Source organism: Terrapene carolina, unplaced genomic scaffold, assembly GCF_002925995.2.
Source record: "Terrapene carolina triunguis isolate 2854851 unplaced genomic scaffold, T_m_triunguis-2.0 Scaffold26, whole genome shotgun sequence".
In the NCBI taxonomy this organism is placed as follows: Eukaryota; Metazoa; Chordata; order Testudines; family Emydidae; genus Terrapene; species Terrapene triunguis.
Genome location: NW_020664377.1, coordinates 5037479 through 5053655, shown reverse-complemented (window position 1 = coordinate 5053655; position 16177 = coordinate 5037479). Strand labels below are relative to the sequence as shown.

The following is a 16177-nucleotide window of genomic DNA, read 5'->3' as shown; positions in this document are numbered from 1 at the left end:
CCATTTAGTAGAAAGGTCTACTGCTGAAAGACCTGCTTTCAGGTTCGTGTGTGTGTCTGTGTGTGAGAGAGAGATGGGGGGAGAGGGGGGATTGTTGGTGTTTGTGAAATCTTGAATTTACGATGAGCAATAATAACAATCAGGTATTTATCCCGTGGCCTAAATCCTGTTTCAGGGTGATAACATAAATATGAATGCAGGTGATCTGGTGTATGTCAGTCTGAGAACTCATTTAATCTATAATATAATATAAACCAGCAACCTCAGCAGGATGGATTAAAAAGGTGATAAACATTGTAGTCTAGAAAAGTTTGGAATGGGATTGGGATGGACAGAGGATATTAAACGTGTTATGGTTAAGCATTACAGCTAACCTGTGTCTTTTTTTTTCCCCTCCCCACAATATTATTCAGAGTTAGTAATGTTGCTGGAATGGTGGTCAGGCACAGAATGCACTTTATTCTCAGACCAGGCCACAGTGGATACATTTGGAAAAGAACATGTGATCATCATCTTGAATCACAACTTTGAAATTGACTTCTTGTGTGGTTGGACTATGACTGAACGCTTTGGAGTGTTGGGGGTGAGTGATTCTGTGAACTTTCCCTTCATCTTGATTTAATATAAAACTCCTGTGTTTGTTTTTTCTTTGTGGTGGGATTTTCAAAAAAAACTCCATTGACTTCAGTTTGGTCAGAGCTAGGCCAGTGCTGAGCACTTTTGAAAATCCCAACCTTAGTGCTTTTGTTTAGGTCTGACATATATAAATAATCAAATGTCATTGGGCGGTGTTTCTTCCAGAGTTCCAAAGTTCTTGCTAAGAAAGAACTGTTGTATGTGCCCTTGATTGGTTGGACGTGGTACTTCCTTGAGATTGTTTTCTGCAAAAGGAAATGGGAAGAAGACAGAGATACAGTTATTGAGGGATTAAAACGTTTGTCTGATTATCCTGAATATATGTGGGTAAGTGTCTGATCCTTTATAAATAGTGTCTCCTCTGCTTAGAGTGCAGTGATGAAGACTATATTTGTGTGGTGTGTCAGCTTCATACTTAAGAGCGCCGCCTTCTTCCTGTGATTACATTTGAAGCGTATAGCTATATGCCTTGTTGCAAGTGACTTCATTGCACACTAGCCAGGCTTCTGATCTGTTATTGGATAGGAATGCCATTTTGAAAATTGTTGGTAAATGTGCATAAGTATTTCTCAAAGTATTTAGCAGTAGAAACCTAAGCTTGCATGTCTCAAAACATACAACTTTTTCCCCCCTTCTAAAAGGATAAAAGGACTTTCCATAACTCTTTTTACCCAAAAAATACATTATTCAAGTTTTACTACTGAACTTGTGAATCTAGGCTACATTTTCCAGGCTAAACTAAACATATTATTTAAAAAAATAGGGGTTTTTTTTCTTCAGGAACCTGCAGGGGGGCAATGGGAAGAGAGATTTGCAAAGGTTGCAGATTACAATGGAAAGTTTTTGCATCAGTGCATTCTCTTTCCTCTGTGAAATTGTACAGGCATTTGAGAAACTTGCAAGAATATACAGATGTCTCCAATTGCCTTTGAAGTGTACATCTCCTTTATATATGCATCCAACAGTTCATTAAGCTCAGTTTTGTGGGGTATATTACAATAATACAACATCATAAGTAAACCAGAAAAAAAAATTATATTCTGAAAGATACCTTCATGGCGTCACATTTTTGAGCTAATGTATCCATGACGCCTCACCACCAAGAATTTAACTTGATTTGAGTCTATTTAAAAATAAGTTCCTTCAGCTTGAGAATGTGTGCAATGCATTTCAGTCTCCAAATGCAAGCTAAAAGGTTCGTATTGTAAATTCCTTCATGGGCCCAAACCTTATCTCCAATAGTACCAGGCACCACTGTAAGAGGCGCTGAAAAGATTTTGGCTCCACATAGCACCTCTCATACCCAATATATTCCACAATGTTTTACAAAGTGATTAAACTAGCAATCCAGTGGCTGTGTGATCAGATAAAGTTCACAAACAGTGCTGGACAGAAAAGATTTTCAGAGAAGGGAAAAGTTGTTCAGGACAACAGCATTCTCTCCGGCTCCAGCATAATTGTTACTGAAGATTATCTTTTATAGGTGGAGCTAATAGTTTGCATTATAAGCCCCTGTTGTCAGTTTCCTATGCTTTGACCATCTGGGCTATGCTTGCTCTCTGCCTCAGACTGAATATTTTTGGAATGTTTTAATGAAAATGTGTGTCACTTCTGCAAATGAGGCTAGTGAAACAGAGGTAGTTTTTGCCAGTGTTAACAAAACAGTAAAATTAAATAAAACTGACTCTTTCAAGAGCTCTAGAGCCTCCATTTTGCAGTAGTAACTTGAAATCTGAAAGGGAGATAGTCTTGGGGTCCGTGAGATGTGTTATGTATTCCCTGTGAAATCCACCCAGATTTGATAGTTATTATAAACCCTCTTAAAATCAACATTTGTACATGCTCAGTAAAGCCTGCGAGAAGCTTGCTGGTAAAATCTTTGAACATTCCATCTTCAAAGAGCTGCTTCCACCTCTACTAAGCCTCCTAAATGGCAGCCAGAGAGCTAGAGCTCCAGACAAGGGGTACAGCAATAGCAGCTACATCTCGCCCCTTAGCTTTGCGAAAGGTGCTCTTGTTTGGGAGCTATGAGGAAATTGAGCTCTAGTCTCAGCTCCTCTACTAACCAGTGTTGATTATGTGCCTTTCAGAGTCCTTATGATTGAGCAAGGCCTCATATCCTTTAAGAGGTAGGCAAATATCATCGAGAAACTTCACAAATAAAGCAACTGCTGAGAAGTTGCACAAAGTCACTTCTGGCAGACTTTGGAATTGATGTTAGGTTTCTAATATGGCACATCTCATCTTTTTAGCCACACACTCATTCAGAATGAATGTGCCAGATCTATGTGCTTGGCTATATTCTCTGTAACCACTCGACCACACTCCGAGCAAGAAATAGAAATCAGAATTACTGTCTGCCCCCTACCCCCCAGCCAGAAATGGAAACCAGCGTTCTTGTTTCCCAACATTTCTCCACTGTCAATAAATAACTGAGTAAGCCACAGGCAAAGTATGTCTCATGTCACCTTCTAATGGCTGGCCCACATAGAGGATAACAGCCTCCTACTGCTACCACTTATTCTTTTAGCTCAAGTGATAGGTGTCTCTGCTGCCCAACTAAAGGTCCTGGGTTCCAACTATGCTGATGGTTCAGAAGGTCATTATGGTTCCAGGTGATGGAATTTCTTAGGGGGTTCAGTTTCTTTTCAAAAAGCAGAGGAAATTATATACAAAAATTTACATTAAAATAACTTTTAGGTTGCACAGTCAAGCACTCAAAAGTTAGGAAATGCCAGAATTAAGGTTGTCTGTGCAATCTTCACTGGATCTCCTTGTGTGTTTGCATTATGATAATCTTTAATTACATAATCACATAGTATTTGTTCTACAGTACTTCTGCCTCATTCAGTGCACAGGATGGACAGTGAAGGAGGCAGAGAGTTGCGAGAAGAGAAGTTATTATATTTAAGATGCTGGACTGAAACCCAAGAGAGCTGGGTTCTTCTATTCCGGGCACTGCCACAGATATCCCACATGATGTTTGACAAAGACTTTCATAATGCATAACCATAATGGTGTTGAATTAATGTTGCATTAATAACATTCATTCTGGCATTTCCTAACTTTGGAGTACTTGACTTTGCAACCTTAGCATTCATTTAATGCAGCTTTTTTTGTATGTAATATTTATATATACTAAAGAGAAAGGTAGAGTCACAACAGCACTGTTACATAACAGATGTACAGTGACTATAGCAAAATTGAGAGATTGTCTTGGTTTCCCCATTTTTAGCAGGACTTACTTTTGAAGCACATTGTGAACTACAGCAACTAAACATAATTTACTGCTGTTATGAGTAGAATCAAATTCCCCTTTTTGGCTTTTATATGATGCAGAGATTTGTGTGCACACAAGTTAGGAATGCAGCAGTGCCATGGAGCTAAAATGAGGCTAAGAAAAGTTGGGAAATAGGTTACAGCCACTCAGAATGGCCAAGAATCCAAAGTTCACCCCTGTGGCGCCCAGAATATGTACCTGGTGTTGTCTATTCCTATTAGTTTTGCTCCTGGCTTCATTTCTAAGAGGGGAAGATGTGGGGTGGCGCCCTGGGAGCCACAGATCTGTCTTCTCTGTATTGTCCTTTTTTTTTTTTTTTTTTTTTTTTAAGGCGTGTAGTGGAGAGTTTCAGTCTTTGTCAATAGGTGCCCGGAGTGCAGTCAAACAGGTGATGTAAGGGTGAGTCCATCCAGTCTCCCCTCCAAAAGGAAAATACTTAGATACTTTGGGATAATATATTTGCTTTCAAATGGGCATGTATGTCTTTGAATAGCTTTTCTCACTTGCAGTACCAGCCCCTCACTTGCTATGACTTCTCAGGATTTTTTTTTCTGTAATGCTCTTTCAGTTGTAGTATTAACCTTTTAGACCCTTATGACCTTAAATTTGGTACCAGTACTTTCAAAACTTTACTTTTACATTACCTGGATCAAAATCTGCTGTTCTCTACACAAGTGCACCTTCCACTGGCTTTAGCGAGATTTACATAGCAAGATAGGAAGTATGGCAAAAGACCACCCTGGCTTAACCAGGAGGTTTTCAATGATTTGAAACTCAAAAAAGAGTCCTACAAAAAAGTGGAGACTAGGTCAAATTACAGAAGATGAATATAGACAAATACAAGTATGTAGGGACAAAATTAGAAAGGCCAAGGCACAAAACGAGATTAAACTAGCTAGAGACACAAAGGGTAACAAGAAAACATTCTACAAATACATTAGAAGCAAGAGGAAGACCAAGGACAGGGTACATCCACTACTCAATAAGTGGGGGGGAAACAATCACAGAAAATGTGGAAATGGCAGAAGTGCTAAATGACGTTTTTGTTTCAGTTTTCACCAAAAAGGTTGGTAGCGATTGAACGTCTAACATAGTGAATGGCAGTGAAAATGAGGTAGGATCAGAGGCTAAAATAGGGAAAGAAAAAGTTAAAAATTACTTAGACAAGTTATATGCCTTCAAGTCACCAGGGCCTGATGAAATACATGCTAGAATACTCAAGGAGCTGACTGGGGAGATATCTGAACCATTAGTGATTATCTTTGGAAGACAGGAGAGATTCCAGAGGACTGGAAAAGGGCAAATATAGTGCCCATCTATAAAAAGGGAAATAAGGACAACCCAGGGGAATTACAGACCAGTCATCTTAACTTCAGTTCCCGGACAGATAATGGAGCAAATAATTAAGCAATCAATTTGCAAACACCTAGAAGATGATAAGGTGATAAGTAACAGTCAACATGGATTTGTCAAGAACAAATTATGTCAAACCAACCTAATAGCTTTCTTTGACAGGTTAACAAGCCTTGTGGAAAGTGGGGGAAGCAGTAGATATGGTATATCTTGACTTTAGTAAGGCTTTTGCTACTATCTCACGTGACCGTCTCATAAACAAATGAGGGAAATACAACCTAGATGGAGCTACTATAAGATGGGTGCGTAAGTGTTTGGAAAATCATTCCTAGAGAATAGTTAGCAGTGGTTCACAGTCAAGTTGGAAGGGCATATCAAGTGGGGTCCCGCAGGGATCGGTTCTGGTTCTATCCAATATCTTCATCAATGATTTAGATAATGGCATAGAGCGTACATTTACAAAGTTTGTGGACAATGCCAAGCTGGGAGGGGTTGCAAGTGCTTTGGAGGTTATGTTTAAAATTCAAAATGATCTGGACAAATTGGAGAAATGGTCTGAAGTAAATAGGATGAAATTCAATAAGGACAAATGCAAAGTACTTCACTTAGGAAGGAACAATCAGTTGCACACATACAAAATGGAAAATGACTGCCTAGGAAGGAGTATGGGATCTAGGGGTCATAGTGGATCATAAGCTAAATATGAGTGAACAGTGTAACACCGTTGCAAAAAAAGCAAACATTCTCTGATGTAGTAGCAGGAGTGTTGTAAGCAAGACACAAGAAGTAATTCTTCCGCTTTACTCTGCACTGATTAGGCCTCAACTGGAGTATTGTGTCCAGTTCTGGGTGCCACATTTCAGGAAAGATGTGGACAAATTTGAGAAAATCCAGAGAAGAGCAACAAAAATAATTAAATGTCTAGAAAACATGACCTATGAGGCAAGATTGAAAACAATTGGGTTTGTTTATTCTGGAGAAGAGAAGACTGAGAGGGGACATAACAGTTTTCAAGTGCATGAAAGGTTGTTACAAGGAGGAGGGTGAAAAATTGTTCTCCTTAACCTCTGAGGACAGGACAAGAAGCAGTGGGCTTAAATTGCAGCAAGGGTGGTTTAGGTTGGACATTAGGGAAAACTTCCTAACTGTCAGGTTAAGCACTGGAATAAGTTTCCCAGGGAGGTTGTAGAATATCCATCGTTGGAGATTTTTAAGAGCAGGTTAGACAAACACCTGTCAGGGATGGTCTAGATTGTACTTAGTCCTGCCATGAGTGCATGGGACTGGACTAGATGACCTCTCAAGGTCCCTTCCTGTCCTATGATCATTCTGTGATCTACATCTTTGTGATAGAGAAGAGAATTTCCTTATTTTACTTGTTTCTTGTAGCTGAGCTGGAACTTGAAGCTGAAGTCATGTTCATGCATTTTTGAGTATTCCTGTGACTTTTAAAGGAAGAAATGTTTCAGCTGGAATTGGGGGAGGAGGGCATGTGTATGTATGTGTCTATGTATAACCTATTTGCTTGATTAGAAAATAAATAAAATAAATAAACTGATATCCAAAAAGGTGCTTTAAATTTAGTTGCATCTCTGAATATTTGCATGTGTGTTCCACATTCTTTGAGACCAGGCTCTAATTAGCTGTCTTCTGAAAGCAGATACTGTACAGCAAATTGCTGATTGTAATTCTCAAATAATATGATCTATTATATTCAATTACCCCCCTGAAGAGTAGTAGGATGGCTCTGATGCATGATATCTAAAGAACAAAGGAGGGAATTGAGTGTGTCCATCCTGTAAGAGCGCCAGATCTGCACTAAACAGTAATTTCTTCTTAAGAAAAACCCTTGTTTTTCCTCTTGTTTTGTATGCTAGTTTCTCCTGTATTGCGAAGGAACTCGTTTTACAGAAACCAAGCATCGTATCAGCATGGAGGTGGCTGAATCCAAAGGGTTGCCTAAATTGAAATATCATCTGTTGCCCAGAACCAAAGGTTTCACCACTGCTGTCCAGTGTCTCAGGGGAACAGGTATGGGTGAGCTGTTTGTTCTAAACCTTACTAGTAATGTGTGTTATTATGTATCATAGTTCAGTATATTCATTGCATTTGGTGAGTAGGTGATAATACAGACTCAGTATGGCCCTTGGATGACATCAAGATTAAGCTGAAGCACTAGACTCCATTTTCTAAACAATCTTTAAAATGTATTAATTTGTTCTAGTTTTAATTTGCAAAAATTAATACTTTCCATCTTTAAAGTGGCAATATACAAACATTGCATAATTAATCAGCTCTCACTCCACTCCTGTGAGGTGTATGCATGTACTCTGCCAGAGCTTAGATTGTTAAGGAGGACATCTGGGTAAATAAAACCGATGGGTTTTGAAATGTTTTGCCAACTGGTATTATTAAAGCAATGTTTATATCAGGGTTTGTTTCTTTTTAAAGCTTGAACAGCAGCAACCTCGATGCTTTGGATGCTGAGGTTAACAGCTATATTATCTTTCTTTTGACAGTTTCAGCAGTGTACGATGTAACGCTAAACTTCAGAGGAAACAAGAACCCATCTTTATTAGGAATCCTTTATGGAAAGAAATATGAAGCAGATATGTGTGTAAGGTGAGCATATAATGATGGAAGTGAGACGTACAAGGTTTGTGTTTGGATACTGTGTCCCCAAAACTGGTAGGAAAATGGCCTGTGTCACTGCATCCCTTGAGGATGTTCCTTTGCAAGCCCTGAGGATCTTCCCATTTCCCTATCATTCAAACTAGTCTCACTTACAAGAGCCCATGTCACGGCCATCAACTGTCAGGCCAGAAGGAGACTAGGTGGAACTTTCAAGAGTGGGCATGACTACGCCTATAATCCGGCATTCACCTGCACCCTCCAGAATCAGGAAAATTAAACTAATCATGCCCTCTATGCAATGTGGTGTTAAACTTCTGCCCAAAATGAGCAGTGTCTCATAATGGATTGTGTAGAACTGCATAGTATGATCATTCCTCTCTTTTCTTACATGACTTTGATTAGTACTGAATTCACAATGTTAATCTTGAATGAATTCACACCGAAAAATTGTAAGACAAAAACACCCTATCAACACTTTTCACAAAAGGATCACGCCTTTTGGACATGATCCTATATCCTTAGTCCTGGTCCTCAAAGGAAATCTGAACATCACCTTCAAAGGATGAGCCTGGGAACTTAAATTCGTAACTCTGCTAGACACTAAAAACCATGGATGCAACAGACATGCTGGTTGTTTTATGGCCCATTACAACAATTTGTAACACATCCTGCTGCCTACTAATCCTCCATTGTCCTATGACTGCAGACTTATTGATTGCCCACTTCATTTTAAGTAGTCTCCTACAAGATGATGAACCCCTTACACTTAACAATCTGTCCCTCTTTGTATTTAGCTTAGACTCTCTAGTTTCCTTGTTCAGACCCAAAGAAAAGCTTGTCCCTTCCAACAACAGAAGTTGGCCCAATTAAAGATATTGCCTCACCCACCTTGTCTTTCTCATATCCTGGGACCAATGGCTACAACAACACTGCAAATATTTTAAATATTAACATTGTTAATTGTCATCATTAGCGTCTGAGTTAGCACCCATTGAAATAAATCAAGTCAGTCAGTCCTCACAACTATTGTTTCAGGCCCTCTGCTAACTTGACAGGTGTCTCTGTGTCTGTTACCTTCAGCTTTGAAGGTTTTCTTCGCAGCTGAAACAATTTAAGACTGCCTTTTATTTAAAAAACTGAAAGTTGAGACCCTGAACAACAACTGAGAGGTCTGTCCACTCCCTTCCCCACCTCTTGTCCTTGTGTTCCCTACGCTTTGTGAAACACTACCTTACTCGGATAGAGAGATTGCTGTTGAATAACCAGAGGTACTTCTTTTTCTCCCCTGGGTGTTGGGCACTGCCGTGGAGTGTGCTGCCACCAAGCTATTGGCCAAGCTTATTCTTCTTTTTGATACAAGTGGTTTTGTGTTGTATTGAATCTTATTGGAGAGAACTTCTTGGTAGTCTCACCCAGACCTTCAACATTGTGAGATAGCAGCAGCAATTTTGCAAAATGTAGCGCAAGAGCTGCCAGCCTAGAAGCAGGTGAAACACGAGCTGTAGTTGGGGAGGAACTTCCATTCCAATCCTGTTCTCAGGTGCTTGTGTAACTTCCCCAAAAATTACTCTCTTAGCTGAAATTCCCCATGCTTCTTGAGAGCCCAGAGTTGAGAGGGACTGGAAACCTGGTACAATTCCATTTGACCATTTTGGGAATTATCCAGGGATGGAGAAAGGAAAGGCATGCATTCAGAAATGCCTTCAGGAAATTTTCCAGAAATCTTTTGCAGTTGGATAACTCAAAGTGGTTTCACTTTAACTCTTCTTGCTTGCCACGTACATATTCCCAAAGAGGAGCGCGTGCTTTGCTAAGTGGAGAAACAAGTTACAAACTAATAATAGTGCACTGCACGTGTGCTGAGTATGATTTCCCTAGACAATTGTAAGTGCCACAGCATGGCAAAGCAGATATGAGTAAGTATGCACAAGCAAATATCTGGATATTTTTGCACTGAAACAACGGCTTCATCCACTTAATACCTTCTGCTTGCTAAATGAGATGTGAGTTGGTGTGGTTTGGTGGTGCTAAAGGAAAGATGAAAACCAGTGGCTTTCAGCCAACCTTATAGAACAGTCTGTAGTATTAGTGCTAGGTGAGCATACCTGACTAATTGTGCCCAGTTACTAACCTAACTTCTGAATTGTTCAGTCTGCTGTGATTTTAAATATATATATTTATTTGTGGAGTGAATGTGCCTTCTCGAGACACTTGACTGTGCTAGAACCTGCCTTGTTTAAGGTTGCTTGGGGGCATGGGAGGTTAATCCCAACTGGAAATACAACTTTTCTGGTGATGGGAACTTCCTACAGTGCTGCAATGAGCAAGTACAAAACTGAATCTAATTTTTCCAGACATTAAACACAAATACAGTATGGTGAGCTCTCACTGGTAGGATGTAGCTAGCATACATTTCCCTCTCACAGGCTGTATGTTTCTGCCCTTTTACTGCAAACTGAACACATGTAGCACCCTTGATGAGCCTGCAGACTTAGCTTAGGTCAAAGAAAGGAAGCCATTTGAGCTCAGGTTTTGAGCATAAGATGTACGTTGTCCTCTGCATGGAGATGAGTGGCCAAGCCTGTTTGCACACTTTGCAGGTCTTCATTCATAATGGATCCAGAGAATTGAAATAATCCTCCTAAATCATCAAAATGGTCTTGCTGTGAGTACCCTCTAGTGGCGATTTCAGTGCAATGATGACTTTGGAAGAGAACTTTCAGCAAATGATGCTTTTTATTAATAGCACAATCCTTCTTTATAAAGCTATTCTCAAAAACTAAATATTATGCTAATGATTTAACGGTCTAGAATGTGTTGAACGTGTCTTTCAGAGCACTGGGAAACACTCTTTCCCATGTGTATTTTACAGATTATTGTACTTCGTGTATGAACTGCTGACCTGGTCATTGGCCATCTCACTGATATTTTTTTTCCCATCAGTGTCTTTTCTGTTTGCCCAGAGGATCACAGAGTCAGATTAATATCATCCCTCCAAAAGATTCCACATAACTAGGGATGAGTGAACCTTGCAGGTTTCGACTTTGCAAATTGAACCTTGCAAAGAGTCTCTCTTCATTGCAAAGCAAGCAGGCTGGCACTGCAGTGGGAAATCATTTGAAAGCTGGAGACTGATCGCTGGAAGGGCAGAGTGATTTAGAGGACAGTAGAATAGGAGGGAAATGAGTAGATTGTCACTAGAAGTGGCATATGAAGAGAAGATGGTTTCAATAGAGCTGGTCACAATTTTCCAAATTTTGATTTTTCAAGCAAAAAAAGATGATTTTTTTCTCTGTGAAAATGTTTGTGAATAATTTTCCAGTTTGTTGGCTGGCTCTAGTCGTCAAAATGTGAACTAGACCTTACTTGAATTCAACCATTGATAACTCCATTGCAGCTGCAGTAATACTTGAATAGAAAATACATGTCTTTCTGAGGGAGACAGAAATTGGTAGGAAACAGCTGTATATTCTGCTGTTTCATGAATGCAAATTTCTAAGTGGGAACTGGAGGTGTGGTTTCTATTAAAAGCTGTCTGATTCTTATTTGCACTTCATGACTTTGGTAATTCCAAAACTTCTGTCAGTTTTTGCTATATATTGAATTGCAGCTCTTCATTTGAAAAGATTTAAAGTAAAATAAATATCTGGATTTTCTTTTAAGACTCTCTCTTTTTTTTTTAAATCTCTTTAATAAACCAGGAGATTTCCTCTTGAAGATATCCCTGTAGATGAAAAGGAAGCTGCAAACTGGCTTCATAAACTGTACCAGGAGAAGGTAAATGGCTTTTTTCTCTTTCAGATCTGTCATAAAGTAACGTTCTAGGGAGCAGCATGTCAAGAGCTGAGCAATGCACACTCAACTCCTGGAGGGAGAGAGGAAATGGGAGCACTATGTGTAACTTGGCAGCTATTCCTTAGATTGATTTAAGAAGCGGTGTTGGCAGGCTTTGAAGGGAGCCCCAGCCATTCCTTCTTGACCACAGAATGGTGGCTGTGGTTTGAAGGGAAACACTGTGGGTTACTGCACAGACATAGAAGACATCCCACACACACACCGCCACCCTTGGGGGAGACCATACATAACCTGCTCTCTTTTGCTATGTCCTTCAGGTTTGGGGTATTTTTCATATATTTTTAAATGCTTTTGTTCCACCTATGGATGTTTCTAGGAGCTATAGACACATGATAATTCTAAACCAGACGTGGTCATTCATTTTGGACACGCATAGCAGAGTGAGGCTCTGGACTGCAACTGTTGCAGAGCTAGTCTTTGTTCTCTCCTGCCTATTCCTCTGACTCTGTCCACTTGCCTGCCGGATCTCTGCTGCCATTTCTGACTTGATGCAGGCAGGTCCATTAGTTTGCTGTCAGAGCACATCGGTAGTGCACTCTCCAGGTGCTCAAAAGTTTTATTTCAACTCTTTTTCCTAGATGATAAAGTTCTTCACCACAGATTTAATAGAGCTGCAGGGACGGGGAGAGAACTGTACATAAAGTTTGCCCCGTGCTGGTATAGATTGGACTTGTGTACATCTGTTTTGAAATGCATATCTTGATGACTATTTTTGGTGTGCTGTTTCTGGCACGGAAGGTAGAAGAGCACAGAAACCCTGACACTTACGAGCATTTTTCTGCCTTGGTGACCTGTCCTGCAATATTTCCAAACCTTCACTTAACCTGTAGGCAGGCAACAAATTGTTCATAAGGTTCTTGGCGTTCTTCTCCCAAGTTTCACTTTTGTTCATTGTAACCATATTTATTGTAGATCCTAAAAATACTCAAAGCAATTGGGGCAAGGAGACTGAGAATTGTTTACAAAGAATATTACTTGTTGTCTGCCCCTCTTGCATTCTGGATGTCGATGTGTCAAACAGATTTAAGAGTCATTTGAAAATTATGAAAATGCTCCATGAAATTTCCCACTTTGGTAGATGAGCGTTGATGCACATTTTTATTTTTTGCTTTTCCATTTGTGTCGCCCTCTTTGCTGTATTACCTTCTGAAGTTCTATGGTTATGGCTACTGGATTGAGCCTTCCTGTGAAGAATCAAGTCCCAGTATCTTCAAGTTTAAGGAAATGCTGTCCCTGCTGGTCAGCTTGTGCTTTGCCTCACTCTGTTAGGTCCACAAGGAACACTTTTCTGCTGCACCTCCTATAGATGGTTCCTGACTCTCTAGTAATAAAAACAGGAAGAAGGAGCAATAGAGAAGCAACCAGCACAGGACTGGAAAGTGTCTGAGTAGTTCTCTGGGCTAAAGCTCCTCTGAAGTCTGAACACACTGACAGCTGGTGTACGGTGGTGGAAGGAGACTGACAATATTTGATTTCTATTTGTTTATTTTTAAATAGTGTTAAAAATGTTTGTTTATAGTATTAACTGATGGTTATCGCAGCATAACGGAATGCCAGACAGCCACAGAAAATACAAATTCCTCTCACAGACTCTAATAATGCTTGCCACAGATGTGGATCTTTATGGCATCATGGAATTCTACAGTCTTAGAACTATTCATGCAAAAACTAACATTTCTGAATTAGGAACATTCTTTTCCCCCCTCCCCCCCTCTCTTCCAGGATGCTTTACAAGAGATGTATAATAAGGAAGGCATATTTCCCGGCCATCAGTTTAAACCTCCTAGAAGACCATGGACTCTGCTAAACTTCCTCTTCTGGGCTACTGTCCTGCTCTCTCCTCTCTTCACATTTGGTTTTGGAATTTTTGCAAGTGGATCACCCCTTCTTATCCTTGCATTCCTGGGGTTTGTTGGAGCAGGTAATGAGTTATTGAGAAGAGGGAGATGATGCCAAAGCACAATATGATACAATAGTGGCCATTAGCTGTGATAAATTCTGTGTATGATTACTATTACTGATACTTGCAGAAAGTTGTTATTTTGAATGAAAATTCAGGACAAGTTACATAGGTTTCCATTTTTGCATAGAAAAACAATTATTTCAAAAGCCTTAATTTCAAACAGGTTAGTCTCTTATTTCTTAAGTTACATTTAATATGCTAATTAATATTCACACAGTAGCCCCTTCATGAGGGGTGAAGCATATTGGCTGGGCAGTGTGAAGAAGTTTGCACTGATGGTCCCCATACTGACGGAGTATGTTCTGTGGTTAGCGGAAGACTTCAGCTTCCAGAGCTATCAGTACAGCTTCTTTTAACACATGTGCAATAGTTACACTTTTATTGAGTCTTTAAATCTGGACTGCCCTATGGTTTAATGATTTAGCACATGTACTTGATCCAAAGCGTCAGTCAATGGAAGCTGCGTACACAGATTGGAGGCACTGTATGTCCCAGAGTCACTACCGATTGCTCAGTCTGTGACCTCTGTATCCAATCCCCCATGGCCCATCTCGCATCAAAGTGTGTATGTGTGTGTCAGAGAGAGAGATAGACACAGATTTTTATCATTATATCAGTTGTAATGCACCTCCAATTTTTGTATTATATTTTAAAGCTTCCTTTGGAGTTCGTAGACTGATAGGAGTAACCGAAATAGAAAAAGGCTCCAGCTATGGCAACCAAGAATTCAAGAAAAAGGAGTAACTCACAGCTGCAGCACAGCACATATAACCAGACTATGGTATCAAATTAACTTTATTAAAAACACTTAGAAACTATCTTTTTCTTATTAACTGATGACTAATATTAATGAATAATACTTGAGCCAAGAATGAAGAAATTGGAAGAATCAAGAGGAGAGAAAACATCAGCTTTCTGTCTGTTTAAGGACCATTTTATTCAAACTTGGGGTGAAAATCTGGGCTAAAAAATGGTAACTTTTTGCTTTGTTTGCGGAGTGGCTGAGAAATATTGGACACAGCTACCTACTTCTTCAGATGACCATTCACACTGGTTTATCCTTCAAGAATCTGAAACTCACTTTGCAATAGGAGCCATTGAATGTTTCCTCTTGCTAAAGCCAATTTAATATTTGTTTTTCCCAGCATCAGTGCTGAGTGTGCTCCAGGAAACACAACCCATTTTAAATTCACTGACAGCAGTTCCTTGGGTGAAAGCCATTTGGAAAGGCCATTTTATCATGACTACAGACAAAATCCCATTTGTATACATTTTATTGAAGGCACTTTTTATTTTCAGGCAACATCATACAACTTCTGTACCACAAGAAAATGGATAATAGAATTTTGATGGAAGTGGTACCTTATTGATAAGCACATACTGTACATCAGATTCACTAGTATTAATACAGTTTAAAGGCTTTCCCCCCCTACCTGTTGGTCAATGCTCAGTTAAAGCTCAACACCCCACTTTGGTGATTTGAGCACTGCCCTGTTTTATACTTTACATGCCTTGGATCTGCTTTGCTTTGCTTTTTTTAAGTGAATAGTAAGCCCTGAGATTTGGTCCAGTGTAAAGAAGGCTATTTACTCAGTTGTACTGACGTTTCTTCCTTATTTCTGTTCATGTTTCTCATCGCCGAAGTCCCACTCCACTGGTTGTCCCTCGCAGCAGTCTACTGAGAAAATCAGCATAAACCAGCACAGCCGTCCTGGAAAGGATTTTTCTTTATCTGCAGCAACACTAAAAAGAAAGGGTGCAATTAGTGTCTCTAACGCAGTGATACTCAGTGGTTCAGGAGTCAAATTAGCGATCAACATTACCCAAAAGAGCCACAGTAGTGTGAATTCATTGTTTCATTTACTATAGTACTATATATTCATATTAGTGTAGTATTAGTGAAACAGTATGACAGGCGAAATATTTTGTGTGTGTATATATGTAGTATTCTCAGAGCAAAATGATTGACCAAGTATTATTTTATCAACTACAGTTGGTTAATAACATAGTAAAAGCACCCTGATTGGTTAATAATTAAATCACACAGTGTTTTAATAGCATGTGCTGCAAAGAGCCGCAGAAGACAGTCTGATATCACTGCTCTAGTGTTTAGGGGTCAAATCCTGGCCTCACTGAAGTCAATAGAAGTTTTGCCATTGACTTCAGTGGACCAGGATTCCACCCTACATTTTCTGACTGTACAGTGGTCTGTGCTGCTTTTCTTAGCTGGCTATGGTAGGACACTGATATGAGATATATCGCTAGATGAGCCATGTTGTTAGAGGTGGAAACACTAGATGGTTGTTGAGGTATCTTCAGGGGGTTTTAATATCTACCATTTTGATCACTTGGCCTTTGGGCTTATGGTTGAAAACTGGAGATTGGAACCTTGGCTGTGCCAGTCTCTTTCCAAACGCACATTGTAAAGTTGTGCAGAGTGCCGTTGTATGTGTGTT

At 39.7% G+C, this 16177-nt stretch overlaps 1 protein-coding gene across 1 annotated transcript in view; it reads left to right on the top strand.

The window, feature by feature from the left end:
• Positions 1 to 15571, top strand: part of LOC112119888 (1-acyl-sn-glycerol-3-phosphate acyltransferase gamma) — a 128322-nt gene extending 112751 nt beyond the window's left edge. Inside the window, exons 3-9 of the mRNA XM_024218775.3 lie at positions 414 to 583; positions 802 to 963; positions 7147 to 7300; positions 7789 to 7891; positions 11605 to 11680; positions 13481 to 13679; positions 14377 to 15571. Of these exons, the coding sequence (XP_024074543.1) occupies positions 414 to 583; positions 802 to 963; positions 7147 to 7300; positions 7789 to 7891; positions 11605 to 11680; positions 13481 to 13679; positions 14377 to 14465 (953 nt within the window). The 3' untranslated portion in view covers positions 14466 to 15571. The remainder of the gene's footprint in view (positions 1 to 413; positions 584 to 801; positions 964 to 7146; positions 7301 to 7788; positions 7892 to 11604; positions 11681 to 13480; positions 13680 to 14376) is intronic.
• Positions 15572 to 16177: the final 606 nt, after the last annotated feature.